At 45.3% G+C, this 19,574-nt stretch overlaps 1 protein-coding gene across 1 annotated transcript in view; it reads right to left on the reverse strand.

Moving 5' to 3' along the window:
• LOC121272648 (tumor protein p63-regulated gene 1-like protein) overlaps window positions 1-19,574 on the reverse strand; it is a 121,011-nt gene that overhangs the window by 71,235 nt on the left and 30,202 nt on the right. Inside the window, exon 3 of the mRNA XM_041179352.1 lies at window positions 14,812-14,988. Within this exon, the coding sequence (XP_041035286.1) occupies window positions 14,812-14,988 (177 nt within the window). The remainder of the gene's footprint in view (window positions 1-14,811; window positions 14,989-19,574) is intronic.

Here is a 19,574-nt window from a genome sequence, read left to right on the forward strand (position 1 = left end):
GCAACCCCTTCTCCCTGCCTGCAGCACTGCCCACCCCATCCCCTCAAGTCTCAAATTTCATAAATTCAGATAGTCTGGAGGCTTGACAATTCTTCCAGATCTTGGTCTGTTGCCTTTGGAGGGATGGTAGTCTCAGTTGTTTTGGGTTGACTTTGTTGGTTTGGTGTTGAAATTGTCGTACTCCGTGTTTCCGGTACTTGGCTGCCTCCATTTGATTTGCTTTTCGCATTCCTTTGAGTTGAATTTCTCTTTATCGACAACCCATCTGCTTTGTCCAGACACAGTGGATTTGTCACATTCCTTCCGAAGGGAATGTTCATTCCGTTCATTCCCAGAGCGGACTTGGATTTTCTCTTTCCACTGGGCTCCCCTTCCTGGATGTTGGTGTTTGGGAAATAGAACCTTCGTTTCAGCCAAATATTTGTTTACTGTCTTAGTTTCCAATTCCTTTTAAGCTTATGAATCTTTTCATTCAGCTCAGCAACGACTCTGGTGATTCAATCCTCTTTGTTTCAGAGTTATCAGCGGAATTCTGAGGACATTCAGTTCCCTTCGGAATCTTTCCCCCATGGCCACTTACTGCTCCTTAGATTCTTTCAATTCACTTGTTAGATCCTCAATCTGTTTCTTACATTATTTCCAGTTCTGTTTCTAAAGTCTGGATCTGTTCTTCCGTAGTGTGCATCTCATCTTTCAGCTTCTTCTCCAAGTTCCAGTTCCAGCGAGCGACACTCTGGCGTTCTCCTCCATTCTCGCTATTCATTAGCAAGTTCATCTTTCATCCCTGAAAGTTGGTTCTCTGCACTGAGCAGTTTTTCCCACTATCAGAGCCTAATGCCTGTGGGCCATCCTTCAACCTCACATTCTGTCATTTTACTTCTGCTGTTGTTTCTGAGACTCTGGTTGGTCAGCGCCTCCAGCAATCCCGGTAGCACCTCCAGCAATCCCAGTAGCACCTCCAGCATTCCCAGTAGCACCTCCAGCATTCCCAGTAACACCTCCAGCATTCCCAGTAGCACTTCCAGCAATTCCAGTAGCACCTCCAGCATTCCCAGTAACTCCTCCAGCATTCCCAGTAACGCCTCCAGCATTCCCAGTAGCACCTCCAGCAATCCCAGTAGCAGCTCCAGCATTCCCAGTAATGCCTCCAGCATTCCCAGTAACACCTCCAGCATTCCCAGTAGCGCCTCCAGCAATCCCAGTAACGCCTCCAGCATTCCCAGTAACTCCTCCAGCATTCCCAGTAACACCTCCAGCATTCCCAGTAGCACCTCCAGCAATCCCAGTAGCACATCCAGCATTCCCAGTAATGCCTCCAGCATTCCCAGTAGCGCCTCCAGCATTCCCAGTAACGCCTCCAGCATTCCCAGTAGTGCCTCCAACATTCCCAGTAACGCCTCCAGCATTCCTAGTAACACCTCCAGCATTCCCAGTGGCACCTCCAGCATTCCCTATAGCACCAAGGGCTCTGTCGTGGGCACTGCCAGGACTGCAACCAGTCTCAAGGAGACAGCCCAATAGATCCCGGACAAAAACAGAATTACCTGGAAAAACTCAGCAGGTCTGGCAGCATCGGATCCCGGAGTTGGGTAAGTCCGGGGTATTGGGCGGGCAGGGTTCAGCCAGTTTAGAGAGGGGGCAGTGGGGGGTGGTGGGTTTCAACAAGCAGGTGAGTAGGAAGGGAGGATAATAGCTTAGGGGATTGACCCTCGCTGTGCAAAGGACAACTCCCCTCCCCCCCCAGCCCCACTGAGTACCCCCTCCTTCCTGCCCACTCCTGCCCAACTGCCCACGTCAACCACATCATGGCGTGGGCAGGGTTTTATTGGGGGCAATTGGCTTTTTAACAAGCTCAGTTGACCCTTGATTATTTATTTAAACATGGTGGGTGGGCTGCTGATTTCAGTGTCTGCCCACCCACTGTGTTATGAGGGTGAGCTGGAAGGTGGACTGGGCACCAGTCCTATTTTATGTGCCCCCTGCCAAAAACATGCCCGGCAGGGACAGGTAAAATCCTGCCCATAGAGTAATTGCTGGCCCCAAAGGAGGCCATTCGGCCCATTGAGTTCATGCTGGCTCTCTGTAGAGCAATCCACTCCCCTGCTCAGTCCCCGTAGCTCTGCAACTTTATTTCCTTTAACTGTCCATCCAATTTCCTATCATTCATTGTCTACACTTCCACCCCCCACCCACCCCACCACCCACCCCTTGTGGGCTGCAAGTTCCAGGACTCAAGTCAAAACAATTCTTCCTCACATTCCCCTGTATCCCTTGCCCAAAATCGTAAATCTGTGTCTCCTGGTCCTTGTACCATCAGCCAATGATCTACCTTATCTAAACCTGTCAGAATCTTGTACACCTCTATCAAATCTCTCCTCAATCCTCTTTACTTCTAAGGGACTCTGACATTTTTAGATTGGATGTGCACTGGATGCAAAGGTCAGAGAATCTCTCACCTCATTGTTCACACACTGACCAAGGAAGCATCATAACAAAAAGAACATGAACATATGAAACGATCAAAGATTGTTGTAAAAACCTAACTGGTTCATTTATGTCCCTTAGGGAAGGAAGTCTGCTGTGACAGGAGGAGCTTAACTCTATAAAGCACTTCATAGCCAACAAAGTGATTTGTTGTGTGTTTAAGGATTAGATGGGGTTCTTTGGGGTTTGTCTATTCTCCCAAAGTAAACTGCTCGAAACCGTAACTTGTTAAAATCTTTATTTACTCTTTACTTACCAGAGAATCAGCTCTGTACATATAGGGAAATCTGCATGAGGTTGGACTATCTCCTTGCTCCAGGTCTCTGTTGCTCAGTCATGTGATGTTTCATCATCATTATAGCAGCATCATGTGCTTCTGATGTTAACCATTTACTCCAGATCCCCCCCTCAAGTTTTTATCACAATTATATACATCTTCCTAAATATCCCCCCAAAGTTTCACAGGGTTAGTCTCCAAGGTGCCTTGACCAATCTCTCTGATCTCATTCTGGTCTCCTATACTCTCCCTTCTGTCGGTGGGAGTGATCTTCTCCTGGGTAGCTGGAGAGCATGTATTATTTCTCTTGCTTCATCAGGATTGGATTAGTAAGCCTCAGTTTCTCATTAGTTTTCTTTCCAGATATTAAGGCATTGGGATTTCTCCTTGTGGTACCCTGGTCTGTCTCAATCCTGTATGATCTTGGTTGTGGAGTTCTTTTGATGACTGAACCTTTTCCCAGTTGGTCTCAGACTCACTCTCTCTCTCTCCGGGTTTCAGTACTGGTAACACATGTGCTCTGTGCCTGGGGTTAAAGTTACCAGCCTGTTTGTTTCTCTGTTCTTTCTCACGCTGTTTTGCCCTCTCATGGCTGTTTGTAGTGATATTTCGTTTAAGTTCCTGTGTCAGAGCTGGAATTTATGTTCTCAATCTTCTTCCCATCAACAGCTCAGATGGTGAGTGGTGAGGTTCAGAAACTTAGAAGAGCTGGATTAATGTCTTCATTCCTCTTCAGCAAATCTTTGACAATTCGCATGTCCATTGAGGATAAACCAGGTGAACTGGTTATGTGTACAGATTTGTATTCCTTTGCAAAATATTGGAATAATAATTAGCAAATTGTACGTGTTACATAAATCCTCATCAGTGATTGAACGCTGCTCCTGCTGCGATGCTGTGCAATCTGCTCACTTCAATCCACTTTGAGTAGTTAGCAATGAGAATAAAGGAACGTTTTCCCTTTAACATCAAACATGTCCATTTTCAGGTGTTCCCATGGCCTTGATGGAAAAGTTGGTGGTGAAAGTGGGTCTTTTTGCTCTTGGCTGTTTATTGCACACGTAAGACAATTAGAAATCATTTATTGGATAAAACAAATAATGCCTGGCTACCAGGCTGATCGCTGGGCTCTCACACAACATTTTGCTATTATTATGAGCAGGTTGGGAGGAGTACACAGTCTGTCTCTAGTTCCACTACTCCACGGGTCACAACATATATTTAAATGGTTTTCCCAGCTATTAGTCTCAATGCCCAGGTTTCTTCAATAAACAACAAAATTATTAATTTATTATGAAACCAGACTTATCAAGTAGAAAGGCAAAGCTTATTAACATACAGTATGAAATATAAAAATATAATAATGACTTTACACACACACACACACACACACACAGACAGACACACACAGATAGACACACGCACACAGACAGACACACACACAGACAGACACACACACACACAGACAGACACACACACACAGACAGACACACACAGACACACACACACAGACACACACACACACACACAGACACACACACAATGACACCCACGCTACACTTCAGGTGAATATTGAGGAAAGCTTGCGCGCAATCGATCTCAGAGCTTAGAATGACATTGGAACAGCTTCCATTCTCTTTCTGCTTTGGGCTGGGTCTGGTCTCTAAGCAGCTTTTGTCTTATTTACCCAAGGAGTTGATTCTTTTTCCCAGCAAAAACTTCACCAGCTTCTCAAAGCTGTAAACCACCATGTGACCCTTTTGTAAACAGGCCACTGGGGTCAAGAGGTTTCCAGCTACTTTAAAGCTGCTTAATTACCTTTTCCTGTAAAATGCTGTCTTTTCCAGTAACAGCAGCCACCACAGTCCCTGCATTAACCCTTTAAGGGACAGTGTCTTTTAAAAAACACAAATTCTTCCAGAATGTCCTTAATCATTGAAGGTTAACCATGTTACGTGATTAAAGCTTTTATGACACTATCCCTAAGTGACCATGGTGAAGTCTTCGAAGAATATTGAACCGAAGTGCTCTTGGTATGACTATTCTCTCATTAAAGACCAGTAAATCATCAATGACTGTGAGCTGCTTGCTGTTCAAAGTATTGAGCTGGTACTGAGGATATAGTCTGGCCTTCCTTCCAGATAATATTCCTGGATTTAGAGATATCTCATTACTGTGCTTGTTTTATTTTCTGCAACCTTTTTGCAGTAGCTGGTAAATGGTGAGTAATCGGGGGTCTATATGCTTCCAACTACTCGATGAAGTGTAAATCCCCTTGTCTGGTTTCTTCTGATGGTATTCGTGAGTATGTCTGCTGTTGTTTGATACTTCCCTTGAACATACTCTGTTATGGAGTCACATCTCATTAATATTAATCTGAACTACTGGATTCTGGGTAGCATTTTTTCAATTTCTTTCATATTCAGTAGAGTGATTACTGGCTTATGACCTGTTTCAATTTTGGACCACAATCCCATAATGTAGTCTGAGAATTTTTCACCCGTCCATATTGTTGCCAGTGTTTCTTTTCTGATTGTCCAGTATCTTTGTCCTATTTCTGGTAATGACCTTGAAGCATAGTGAACTGGTTTGCATACTTGAAATAAAGCAGCCCCCAGACCTGTAGACGATGCATCTGGTGCTCCTATGGTGGGTCGTTCTCGGTCATAATGTGCCAAAGTTTCAGAGGGGATTAAAAGTGGTTTAATCTTTTCAAAAGCGTTTTGCTGATCCATGTTCCAGCTTCACTATTGACCCTGTCTCAACAGCTGTCTCTGCTAAATTTAGTCGGAACTTGCCTACTTGGATCATGATTCTGAGGAATCGCTGAAGATCAGTTATGTTCCTGAGTTGTGCAAATTCTCCGATTACTTTCGTTTTGTTGTGGATTAACCATGATTCCAGCGGCTTGTACCATGTGACCTAGAAACTTGATCATAGGTTTAGTGAACTTGGCATGGTAACTGGTGAGATTACGCCTTCCTGTAGCATCTTTTCAATTTGACCCTTGCCCTTTGCCCAAAATTGAGCAAGGGATCGTAGAATGATATGGTGCTCGGTCTTTAACCTCCCTGGCTCTGTAAATAATTTTGGAAACTCATTCCTGAATGTACTGCTGTAATGCTCAACAGCAACTCCATCCACTTTAAAGATTAGCTTCAATTTTAAGCACAACCTCCAGCCAACACCTGGCTTTTCAATGGCATAGGAAGGTTTGAAGATTTCTCTATCTTTATACTTCAACTTTGCCATGAGTTGGCCTTTGACATTTGATATTGCCCCACCCGGACCCTGTAATTTAAGAGATGAGGGTTGCAGTGTAATCCACAGGAGCCATTTTACTTTGTCTAATAAAACTGAAACAACTGCTCCTGTGTCTAATTTAAACTCTGTGGGGTGTGCATCCACCTCAGGTTTAATACTCCAGTATTTCTTTTCCATTTCGTTTACCTTCACTAGGAAGATTAGTTCCTTTTTCTGTGGTTCTTCTACTTCTTGTATGCAGCTCTGCTTTAATATTTCTCCCTCTTTTTTTATTCGTTCATGGGATGTGGGCGTCACTGGCAGGGCCAGCATTTATTGCCCATCCCTAACTGACCTTGCTCAGAGGGCAGTTAAGAGTCAACCACATTGCTGTGGGTCTGGAGTCACATGTAGGCCAGACCAGGTAAGGACAGCAGATTTCCTTCCCTAAAGGGTATTAGTGAACTAGATGGGTTTTTATGACAATTGACAATAGTTTCATGGTCATCATCAGACTTTTAACTCCAGATTTTATTATTAAATTCCAATTCCACTATCTGCCGTGCCACTATCTGGGTTGCCAGAGCATTACTCTGGGTCTCTGGATTACTAGCCCAGTGACAATACCATTATGGCACCGCCTCCTGAAAGACAGGTTTGAAGAGGCCCTGCTACTCCACAGTTGTGGAGCTCTGCTCCCCCTGCTGGACATTCTTCTCATTGGTGTGGTTTGTACCTGCCACACCAAAGCCATTTCAAGATGGTGGTTGGCGCACTTTCCCCCAATTTTGGTGGGCTAAGGGTTTTGCACAGTTTCTCTCTTATGGCCTACATATTGAATGGTCTCAATCAATCTTTTCCACAGGATCTCACCCTCTCTGCGTACAAATGTCTGATTTTGTTTTCTAAGCTCAGTTTGCCTCAAATTTGTACTGTCTTGATGAGTGTTAAATCCTCTCTTGTAAGTAAGGGATCTGGTAACGCTTTGTCTAGGACTCTGGTAAGATTATTTCATGAACCAATTCATCCTGTTAGATTCCATAATTGCAGTTCCCTGCCAACCTGTATAGATCATTGATGAATGAATCCATGCCTCAGCCTAGTCTTTGCTTTCTCTTGTTAAATATAACCCTTTCTATAATTAAGTTTCTGTGGATGCTGAAATATGAATCAACTGTGTGCAGGATGTCTTCGTAAGAAGTTAAAGCCTGATTACTTCCTTGCCTTGCTGTCACATTATCAGCAATAGATCCAACTGCATAAAGTAGTGCACTGACCTGGTCCTTTTGTTCTTTTTTTCTGTAAGCCAGAAGCAGTTCTCTATCTCATGAACTTCTTTCTCCACTTGTCCTAATTCTGGGCTGTTGTAAGCCCTCAGTGCTGGGAAATGCTTCTGGCAGTGGTAATGTGGATTCCATGCTCCTACTGAACATTGTTGCTGCATTCCTGGTGCTGCCTGTTGCTTTGGGCCTGTGCTGACTGCTGCCTGGACTCTGGGCCTGTGTCTCAGCTTGCATTTGCTGCACCCACGATGCTCTGACTTTTTGGTGAGTCTTGAATCTGTTCCTTTCATCCTCCTTTCAATGATCTCTTGATTTTGCCAGGTCTGTAGATGCTTCTTAAAGTTTTTTTGGGTATTTTACTCACTGTCCATTGTCACCATGTTTGGGGTCTAGACAAGGTTCTTTCGGGCTGTGTATATTCTCCCAAAGTAAACTGATCAAGACTCAGTTTGTTAAAAGCATTTCTCTTTATTTACAGCCTTTTTGTACACGTTGGGAATTCTGCAAGAGTTTAGAAATTCTCCTCCATTCAGATCTCTGTTACTCAATCATGTGATGTTACATCATCATTACATGAGCATCATGTGCCTTTGATCTTAACCCTTTAATCTACATGAAGTACTTTTTCAAGTGTAGCCACTGTTGCAATGTAGGAAATCTGACAGACATTTTTTGTAGAGCAAGTTCCCTCAAACAGCAAAGTGATAATGACCAGCTAATCTGTTCCAGTGATTTGCCTGGGGGGTAATATTGGCCCCAGCTCACTGGGCAAAGTTTCCCTGCTCATTTTGGAACGACTGCAATGGGATCATTTGCCTGAGAGAGAAAATGGGTGTTTGTTCAAGATCTCAACCAAACAAACCACCTCCAACAGTGCGGCACTCCCTCAGCACTGATTCTCCAACAGTGCAGCACTCCCTGAGTGCTGACCCTCCGACAGTGCAGCACTCCCTCAGTACTGACCCTCTGACAGTGCAGCACTCCCTCAGTACTGATTCTCCAACAGTGCAGCACTCCCTGAGTGCTGACCCTCCGACAGTGCAGCACTCCCTCAGTACTGACCCTCTGACAGTGCGGCACTCCCTCAGTACTGATTCTCCAACAGTGCAGCACTCCCTGAGTGCTGACCCTCCGACAGTGCAGCACTCCCTCAGTACTGACCCTCTGACAGTGCAGCACTCCCTCAGTACTGACCCTCCGACAGTGCAGCACTCCCACAGTGCTGACCCTCTGACAGTGCAGCACTCCCACAGTACTGACCCTCTGACAGTGCAGCACTCCCTCAGTACTGACCGTCTGACAGTGCAGCACTCCCTCAGTACTGACCCTCTGACAGTGCAGCACTCTCTCAGTACTGACTCTCCGACAGTGCAGCACTTCCTCAGTACTGACCCTCTGACAGTGCAGCACTCTGTCAGTACTGACCCTCCGACAGTGCAGCACTCCGTCAGTACTGACACTCCGACAGTGCAGCACTCCCTCAGTACTGACCCTCTGACAGTGCAGCACTCCCTCAGTACTGACCCTCTGACAGTGCGGCACTCCCTCAGTACTGACCCTCTGACAGTGCAGCACTCCCTCACTACTGACCCTCTGACAGTGCAGCACTCCCTCAGTACTGACCCTCTGACAGTGCAGCACTCCCTCAGTACTGACCCTCCGACAGTGTAGCACTCCCTCAGTACTGACCCTCCGACAGTGCAGCACTCCCTCAGTACTGACCCTCTGACAGTGCAGCACTCCCTCAGTACTGACCCTCTGACAGTGCGGCACTCCCTCAGTACTGACCCTCTGACAGAGCAGCCCTTCTGACAAGTGTGACTAAAGTATAATAGTTTTCATCTTTTTCTGGTTATTGTAAAGTAGTTTTAGGGGTGTAAGTATAGGTGGTTCTGTCTGTGTGATTTAATTACCTTTGGAGTGAAGCAGACTGTAAGCTTGAAATCATCAATAGAAGCTTGGTGTAGAAATGTACTCGAAATGCTAATGAGTAAACATAGCTTAGCATATAGGGTGTACAGGGAACTTGCATTTTTTGATAAAGTCTTGGTGGGCTCATTACTTCTGAGTTCTGTTCACACATTTTGTAATAAATGCAAATTGAGAAACCTTGGTGATAGCACGACCAAGATCCCCTTGTGGATTTGGTACACCCGATACACATTACCTACCACCTCATAACACAAGGGAAAAGAGGAACACAATCAGAAAGTTCCAGAAACATCAAACTGACTTCTTGGAAGCCAGTGGGTGGTGATGCTGGTGAGAGAGCTCATGGGGCAATTCTAGAGCCTCCGCATCAATTACCACACACACCGTGAGCTACACAACTTAAACAGGCAGCAAAAGCATCTCATCCCACAATTTCTAGTAATATAATACCCCATCCTCAACGATGGGAGAGCCCAGCAGGTTTTTATTTTTTCTATTCATTCCTGGGATGTGGGCTTGGCTGTCTGGTCTCTGGGTTATATCAGTGACAATACAAGGCTGAACAGTTTGCAACAATCTTCAGCCAGAAGGGCCGAGTGAATGATCCATCTCGGCCTCCTCCGGAGGTCCCCAGCATCACAGATACCGGTCCCCGGCCAATTCAGCTCACTCCACGGGATATGAAGGAATGGCTGCTACATCCAGTAGCAACTTTGGATTATGGAGCAAGAGGATTTCCTTTCACTGCCTCACTGGGTTTTACCATCCTGATTTCCTGTTTATTCGGTAACTAGACAAACAAGCTTTGTATCAAGCATGCCTGGCTGAATCTGTTCAAAGGATTTTCAGGGAAATGTAATCATGAAGAGTTTCAGCTTCAGCTCCTGATCAAGGGTGTGTTGACCAAGGGATTGGAATGGGCTGATTCAGGATTTCTGTAGAATGAGGGGGATGGAATTAAAAACATAACCAAACACCTGGATTGGTTTTGTGATCGTGTCACCTCAACCAGATTAAAAATTGGCGCCTGGAGAAATCAAGAAATTTGGCATTGGAATTCTGGTTAAAGCAACACCAAAGGGAGTGATGCTGACTGGGAAATATCTGCAACAACACTTAACAGGGTTTAGTGACATCAGAGATTAACTCAACATGAAGGAACCAGTTTGTAATGACAGCAGGAGAGAGAGAGAGAGAGAGAGAGAGAGAGATAGAGAGAGATAGAGAGAGAGAGAAGTAGGGTAGAACGATGCAGGGGTGAGCAAGGAGAACTGGGGGTAAGCGAGGGAGGAAGGGTCGAGTGAGGGGAGGCGGGGTGAGTGAGAGAGATGGGGGAGCGAGTGAGGGGAGCTGGGGTGAGTGACGGAGGCAGAGGTGAGGCAGGCATGGGGAGGGAGGTGAGGTAGGGGGTAGGGGCTGGAATATGATTTGGAGGCTGGCTCAGGTTGATTTTGGTTGATTGACTGAGATAGTCGATCTCTGCTACCGATACCTGTGCAGGTTTAACAGTCTGACAGTCCTTAACCTCTATTAGCCATTGCTTTAATCCACTTAAAACAAGTGGAGAGCAAAAAGATTCACCTGAAACCCTCACCCATTACCTCGAGACTCGACTATATTCCAGCTCACTCCGAGCTGCTCTCCCACCTTCTAACCTTGTAGACTTGAGGTCATCCAAAACTCTGCTGCCCATATCTCATCTTGCACCAAGTCCAGGTCTCCTATCACCCCTGTGCTCACTGACCTAACAATGCATCTCAGTCCAGCAATGCCCCAAATTTAAAATTTGCACCCTGGCTTTCCAATCCCTCTGGAGATCTCCCCTCTTCCTGTCTCTGTCATCCCCTTCACCTCACATCTCTCCCAGATCTCTGTGTTCCTCTAACCTGGCCTCTCGAGCATCCCTGATTTTAAACGGCTCCACCATTGGCGGCTGTGCCTTCAGCTGCCTGGGCTCTGAACTCCAGAATTTTCTCCCTGAACCTCTCCACCTGCCCACTTTAGCCTCTGGGATATTCCAGAAAAACCACCTCTTTGACCCAGGTCACCCCGTCCTGATCTCTCTTCACATGGCTCAGTGTCAAACTCTGTCTGACATCTCTGCTGTGAAGCCCTTTGCGATATTTTACTGCATTAATAATAGTCGAAAACAACTTGTTGTTCAGAGTTCACCTTCTAATCTCAGTGACAGTTGTTCCTGAGGTGCTGCATTTTTCCATGAACGTGGGGCACACTGACAGTCCCTCAGGTGGGACCTCAGCTGCTCATTGATTCTGAACACACAAAGCAAACAGCAACAACTCCCCAAAAAGTAGTCCAAGGCTGACCCCAGCTGGCTAGTCAAAGAACTACAGGCATCCCTCAGATATTTTAATTCAACTTCCTGAGTCAAGAACAGCATTCAATTAACTCCTGTTGTACTGAAGCCGCTGTCAGCATTCTTTGGGATCTTTCTATTCCTGCAGCTCGACATCAAGGTGCTTAGGTCCAGCAGAAAGCGCATAGAGCAACACAAGATTCAATTTTACTCTGCAGGGATTCAAATCTGAATGATTCCCCAGTCAATGTAATCAGCCTCCCCTGACAGACTGCATTTTTTGCAGACTTGTTTTTGAATCTGATAGAAACATTTCTAACAAAACAAACTGTGTTCCAAACCGGGAACAGATATCATTACAGTCCTATTGTGAGATATCATTACAGTCCTATTGTGAGATATCATTACAGTCCTATTGTGAGATATCATTACAGATCTATTCAGATATTATTACAGTCCTGTTGTGAGATATCATTACAGTCCTGTTGCAAGATATCATTACAGATATTACAGTCCTATTGTGAGATATTGCTACAGACCTATTCAGATATCATTACAGACCTGTTGTGATATCATTCTATATATACATATCATTACAGGTATCATTACAGTCCTGTTGTGAGATATTATATATATCATTGCAGTCCTGTTGTGAGATATCATTACAGTCCTGTTGCGAGATATCATTACAGATATTACAGTCCTATTGTGAGATATTGCTACAGACCTATTCAGATATCATTACAGACCTGTTGTGATATCATTCTATATATACATATCATTACAGGTATCATTACAGTCCTGTTGTGAGATATTACATATATCATTGCAGTCCTGTTGTGAGATACCATTACAGTCCTGTTGCGAGATATCATTACAGATATTACAGTCCTATTGTGAGATATTGCTACAGACCTATTCAGATATCATTACAGACCTGTTGTGATATCATTCTATATATACATATCATTACAGGTATCATTACAGTCCTGTTGTGAGATATTATTACAGTCCTGTTGCAAGATATCATTACAGATATTACAGTCCTATTGTGAGATATTGCTACAGACCTATTCAGATATCATTACAGACCTGTTGTGATATCATTCTATATATACATATCATTACAGGTATCATTACAGTCCTGTTGTGAGATATTATTACATATATCATTGCAGTCCTGCTCAGATATCATTACAGGTATCATTACAGTCTTGTTGTGAGATTGCATTATAGACCTATTCAGATATCATTACAGTTCTGTTGTGAAATATCATTACAGTTCTATTGTGAGATAATATTACAGATACCATTACAGTCCTGTTGCGAAATATCAATACAGATATCATTAACGTCCTGTTGTGAGATATCATTACAGATGTCATTACAGTGCTGTTGTGAGATATCATTTCAGTTACCATTACATTTGTGGTCTCCTATCAGGCTGAAATGTTAGTATTCCTTGTGCACAGCATCAAAGTATCAGTTTTATAGTCAGTCCCACACTCCCTATGAGCTAGAGTATGACCTTACAACCCTCCACAAAGTCCTGTGCTGAGGGAATGCTGCCCTGTTATAGGTTCATTACTGAGTGAGTGCTGCACTGTCAGAGGGTCAGTACTGAGGGAGTGCTGCACTGTCAGAGGGTCAGTACTGAAGGAGAGCTGCACTGTCAGAGTGTCAGTACTGTGGGAGAGCTGCACTGTCAGAGGGTCAGTACTGAGGGAGCGCTGCACTGTCGGAGGGTCATTACTGAGGGAGCGCTGCCCTGTCGGAGGGTCAGTACTGAGGGAGTGTTGCCCTGTCAGAGGGTCAGTACTGAGGGAGTGCTGCCCTGTCGGAGGGTCAGTACTGAGGGAGTGCTGCACTGTCGGAGGGTCAGTACTGAGGGAGTGCTTCACTGTCGGAGGGTCAGTACTGAGGGAGCGCCGCACTGTCAGAGGGTCAGTACTGAGGGAGCGCCGCACTGTCGGAGGGTCAGTACTGAAGGAGCGCCGCACTGTCCGAGGGTCAGTACTGAGGGAATGCCGCACTGTCAGAGGGTCAGTACTGAGGGAGTGCCTCACTGTCAGAGGGTCAGTACTGAGGGAGTGCTGCACTGTCCGAGGGTCCGTACTGAGGGAGTGCTGCACTGTCGGAGGGTCAGTACTGAGGGAGCGCTGCACTGTCGGAGGATCAGTACTGAGGGAGCGCCGCACTGTCAGAGGGTCAGTACTGAGGGAGTGCTGCACTGTCAGAGGGTCAGTACTGAGGGAGTGCTGCACTGTCAGAGGGTCAGTACTGAGAGGGTGCTACACTGTCGGAGGGTCAGTACTGAGGGAGTGTGGTACTGTTGTAGGGTCAGTACTGAGGGAGAGCTGCACTGTCGCAAGTGCTCTCTTTTGAATGTGACGTTAAACAGTTCTTTCTGCCAAAGAGAAAAAAAAACTGCGGATGCTGGAAATCCAAAACAAAAACAGAATTACTGAAGGGTCATGAGGACTCGAAACATCAACTCTTTTCTTCTCCGCCGATGCTGCCAGACCTGCTGAGTTTTTCCAGGTAATTCTGTTTTTGTTTTAGTTCTTTCTGCCTTCTCAGTTGGATGTGAAACTTTCCAGGATACAATTTGAAGAAGGGCAGGGGAGTTCTTCCTGCTGAATTCGTTAATATTAACAGTGTTAAAACAAAATTAGCTGGTCATTATCTCAGTCTGTGTGAGAGTTTGTTTTGAACAAACTGGTGCTGCATTTCCTACTTTACAACAGTGATTACACTTCAAAAGGACCTCATTGGCTGTGGTGTTCTGGGACAGATGTGAAAGGGGCTATATAAATGCAAGTCTTTCTTTCATTCTTCAATGGAGTTGGAGAGAATTTACATTCACAACAAGCTCAGTCACATTCATTCAGGATGGACCAGTAAAGACGTGGGCAGCCACACCATGGATACTGGACTAGCATTCAACAGCATTGACTATTGAGGGCTGAGAGTTTAAATCCTGCCATTGTAGCTGGGAGATTTAAACTGAAGTAAATAAATCTGAAATAAAAACAGTCTCAGTGATGATGACCAGGGCCTACATGTGACTCCAGATCCACACCAACCTCTGCTTAGCAAGCCACTCAGCTGCACCAACTCACGGGCAGGTCAGGATGGGCAATAAATACCAGCTTCTCCAGCCACACCCACATCTCAAGGATGAACGGAAATAAAAAACAGATACACACTTACAGCGGGGACAGTACCGAGCAAAGAGCAGCAACTTGGGAAATAATCAGAGTGGAGATCCCTACCTGCTGATGGAATGTTCAGGAAAAGTGAATTCTCCGTAATAGATCCTGTCGATGAAATTGAGTGGGACCCTCCGGCAGTACTGGTATGTGAGAACCATGAAATCGTACTTGCAGATGAGTAGGGACTTCTCACAGATCAGCACAATACGTTCCTTCTCATTGTTCCAGTGATCGATCCTGCAATAGGACAGAAATTCTACCTTTAGCGCTCGCACACTACGCGGGAACTCACATGTAAACCAAAGCCCAGGGGCAGCTGGGTTCAGCTAGTGCTTCAGCCCACTCAGCCTCGCTGGAACATTTACCACTCTTACAAAAGCAAAATGCTGCAGGTTCTGGAAACCTGAAATAAAACCAGATAATCCTGGAAATACTCTGCAGGTCGGGCGGTATCTGTGGAGAGAGAAACAGAGTTAACGTTTCAGGTTGAAGATCTTCATTGCAACTGGAAAAAGATAATGATAAAACAGGATTTAAGCAAGTATAGACTCAGGACAAGTGGGGAGTGGGCAAGAAGAATTTATACTTATCTAACACCTTTATCATAATGAAATGTCACAGGAGCATTATCAAACAGGATTGGGCACTGAGACACATAAGGAGATATTAGTGTAGGTGAATAAAAACTTGAGCAATGAGGTAGGCTTAAGGAGACCTTTAAATATGAAGAGAGAGAGAGAGAGTGAGAGAAAGAAAGACAGGGGTTAGGGAGAGAATTGCAGAGCTTGGGGCCCAGGCAGCTGAAGGCTGAGTGGCCAATGGTGGGACAATTAAAATCCATGATACTCAAGAGGCCAGAATTGAGGGAGTGCCAATATCTCAGAGGGTGGTCAGGCAGGAGGAGGTTACAGAGATAGGGAGGGGCGAAGTCGTGGAGGGATTTGAAAACAAGAATGAGAATTTTAAAATCAAGGGAAAAACTAAAAGAGATAATTCTGACAGGACAGTAATAGAGTCATAGGCCCATTGCAGCAGAGAAGGAGGCTATTCAGCCCATTGAGTCCATGTTGGCTCTTTGTACAGCAATCCAATCAGTCCCATTCTTCTGCTCTATCCCTGGAGCCTGTTACGAGGATGTGAATTTGGAAAATACAATTTCCATGTTTTTCCTTTTCCTGGCTGGATGTTAAAAAATCTGGGACCCTCCATAGACGATGTCAAAACTGCCTGGAATGCTGCAATACACACAGTTTCACATTTCACCAAGTAGGATAAAGATGGACACTCAATCCCGTGTGGAACATTAAAGACCCCATCGCCTGTTGATTCATGCCATCCTGAGACCTTTCAAGTGTTTTTGAGATGAGGCACCAGAATGCAGTTACCCTGTTCTGAAACAATAACTGCAGCAGGCATGAACTAATAGAAATTTCTTTGGAATATACAGCCAGGGAGGTACTCCAAGGACCCCTTACCAAGTAAGAGAGGGAGAACAAAAGACTATTCAGCACTGAAGACAGGCTTAATGGAGCTTTGTGCCCTCTCTCTCTCTCTTGGAGATGCTGTGCCCAGTTTGCAAAGGGACCATCCTGAGAAGGAAAAAACCGACTGTGATCTGTGATCTTTTCAAAGACCGTGGAGATCTTCTCCATGCAACTACACCCAGGAGGGCAGCTGAACAAAACAGTGGCAGCATTGGATTGCCGCATCGGGCCCAGCTGCAGAACAGCTAACCCAGATACTCCTTTGTTTTATCCTGCATGAAGTATAACAATCCTAAAGCCCGTCCCCTTACTCTGCCAGCTTTACTTGTGTGCGTGTGTGGGCCCAGGTGAATGTGTGTGGTGGAGTTTTACCTCGGCCAGGATTTTCCAGACACACTGCAGCTCCAGGGAAAAATCCATTGGCTTCCAACGGGACCGGAAAAATCCCGGCCGGAGCGTTGTGTGAGCCCAGGAAATAGTTTCAAAAGAATCTGTCTTGGGGCAGAGTTTTGCCCTCGGACGGCGAGCGGGCAGCTGAACTCTGCCGCCGAAACGGGCCCTGCCGCCATTTTGAGTGGGCGGGCCAATTAAGGTCAACCCAGCAGCCTGCCTGACGGGAAGAGCTATGCGCTCCCTGTGCGGGGGGAGGGGAGGGATTCCCCATCTGCTAAAGTGCGCACTGCTCCCTGAGGCTAAGTGCTGTCTCAGGGAGACTAGTGACAGTCCGAAAAACTGGCAAGCGGGTAATGGCCTGTCAGATAGCAAATAAACAGAAGGATGAAAGGGACAGTGAGGACAGGTTAGAGGGAGGCCTGGGCGGGGCCCAACTCAAAGTCCCTGTCGTCTGATTAGCAAACACAGAAATTTTAGAGAAATCAGACACCGTATTCATCCATTTAAATGCAGAACAAGGAAATGACTTGGCAAGGCTGCTCACTGCATTGAACAACATCTGTAAAGACCTGTCAGGAGGCAGCACTTTAACTCTCCCTGATGCGGGAGAGACCCCTCCCATTAAACAGAATCCCTGCTGTCTCGGTCCAGAGAAATTGACCCAGGTCCAGGAGGAGACCAAATACACATCGGAGCACAAACTCATCGCACCCAGTGACAGCAGCTGGAGTTCCCCAGTTGTGCCTGTGCTTAAGCCAAATGGCTCTACAAGGCTCTGCACCGATTGCCAAAAGAGTTATGCTGTAACCAGAGCTGACTCCTACCCAATTCCCCACCAGGAGGATTGCAGAAACACAGTAGGTAACGCAGCCTAGGTCACTAAGATAGACTTATTAAAGGGATACTGGCAGGTTCCTTTGACCACTCGAGTGAAGGAGATCTCCACTTTTGTAACTCCAATTAGGTTATTCCAGTGTCACGTCATAACATTGAAATCAGAAACGCTCCAGCCACCTTCCAAAGGCTGATAAGCCAGGTAGTGATGGACCTACCCAACTGTGTAGTGTGCCTAGATAACCAACTAATGTATAGTGACACCTGGGAAAGGCACCTGGAACAACTGGAAACCTTCTTCCGAAGGTTAGAGTCAGCTGACCTAGTGGTCAACCCTGCAAGATGTAAGTTTCCTAAGGTTCAGTGACCTACCTAGGGCATGCGGTGGGTCAGGGACAAGCAATGCCCAGAGCTGTGAAGGTACAGGCAGAGGTCAATCTTCCCATTCCCAAAACAAATAAAATCTAATCATGTTCCTAGGTCTGTGCAGCTCCTACTGCAAGTTTGTCCTTAACTTCAGGACTGTAGCTGCCCCACTGACAGACCTATACTGAAAAAAGCAAAGGGAGTGGACAGAGAGGTGCCAAACAGCTTTTGAGGGGCTGGAGGCCACTCTAACAAATGAACCAGCACCAGACTTCAGCAAAGCATTTAAAGTAACCATCAATGCTGCACCTGTGTCCCCGGGATAGGGGCTCTGCTACTACAGGCATAGAGAGGTCAATCAGGTATTTCTCCAAGAAATTGAGCAAACACCAGAAATGCTAATCTACTGTGGAGAAAGAAACCTTAGGATTATTACTGCCTCTCAAACACTTTGAGATATATGTCCGAAATAGCAGCTCAGAGACCACTATCTTATATGGGCCACAATCCCTTAACATGTGTGGAAAAATTTAAAACAAAAAATACGAGACTATTTCATTGGAGTTTGTTCCTCCAACTATATCACTTACAAATTACGCACATTGCAAGGATAAGTACTGTGATTGCAGGTGCTCTGCCAGCGTTTAGAACCCCCATTGGAATAATGACTCGAACCTGAACCGGATAGACCCCATAGAGTAAAAGAGATGTGAGGGTGGATGAGTGTGTATGTTTGTGGATGTAGGTGTTACAAGACTATGCCCTGTTATTTTTGAACATATGATTTTTCAACTTTCAGCTGATGGAAGAATAAAAGAGAAACATATTATCTAAATGGTGAGAGTTTGCAGAGCTCTGAGATGCAGAGGGATCTGGGTGTCCTAGTGCATGAATCACAAAAGGTTAGTATGCAGGTACAGCAGGTAATTAGGAAAGCTAATAGAATGTTATCATTTATTGCGAGGGGAATTAAATACAAAAGTAGGGAGGTTATGCTTCAGTTATACAGAGCAGTAGTGAGGCCACATCTGGAGTACTGTGTACAGTATTGGTCAGCTTATTTAATGCATTAGAAGCAGTTCAGAAGTTTACCAGACTTATACCAGGAATGGGTGGGTTGTCTTATGAGGAAAGGTTGGACAGGTTAGGCTTGTATCTACTGGAGTTTAGAAGAGTAAGAGATGACTATATTGAAACATATAGGATCCTGAGGGGTGTTGACAGGGTGGATGTGGGGAGGATGTTTCCTCTTGTGGGAAAATCTAGAACTAGGGGTCACTGTTTAAAAATAAGGGGTCACACGTTTGAACAGCGATGAGACGAAATGTTTTCTCTCAGGGGGCTGTGAGTCTTTGGAACTCCCTTCCTGAAAAGGTGGTGGGAGCAGAGTCTGAATATTTTTAAGGCAGAGGTGGATAGATTCTTGATAAGGTGATAGGTTATTAGGGTAGGCGTGATGGAGATTTGAAGTTACTATCAGATCAGCCATGGTCTTACTAAGGGGCAGAAGGGCTGAATGGCCTAATCCTGCTCCTTGTTCATATGTTTGTATGTTTATATGTTTGTATGTTTACAATTTGAAGTGAGACAGAGCAAACTGCTTAAAAAGATAAGGTCAAATTCCAGGGCGAAGGTGAGAAACCAACAAATCATTCTCAGGGGATTGTGAAGAGAGGGACATTTTGTATAATCTGAACACCCATCAAAACTCGTAACTGTGTAAGGAAGAGACAGTAAAAATGCAAA

This window comes from Carcharodon carcharias, chromosome 2 (genome assembly GCF_017639515.1).
Source record: "Carcharodon carcharias isolate sCarCar2 chromosome 2, sCarCar2.pri, whole genome shotgun sequence".
In the NCBI taxonomy this organism is placed as follows: Eukaryota; Metazoa; Chordata; class Chondrichthyes; order Lamniformes; family Lamnidae; genus Carcharodon; species Carcharodon carcharias.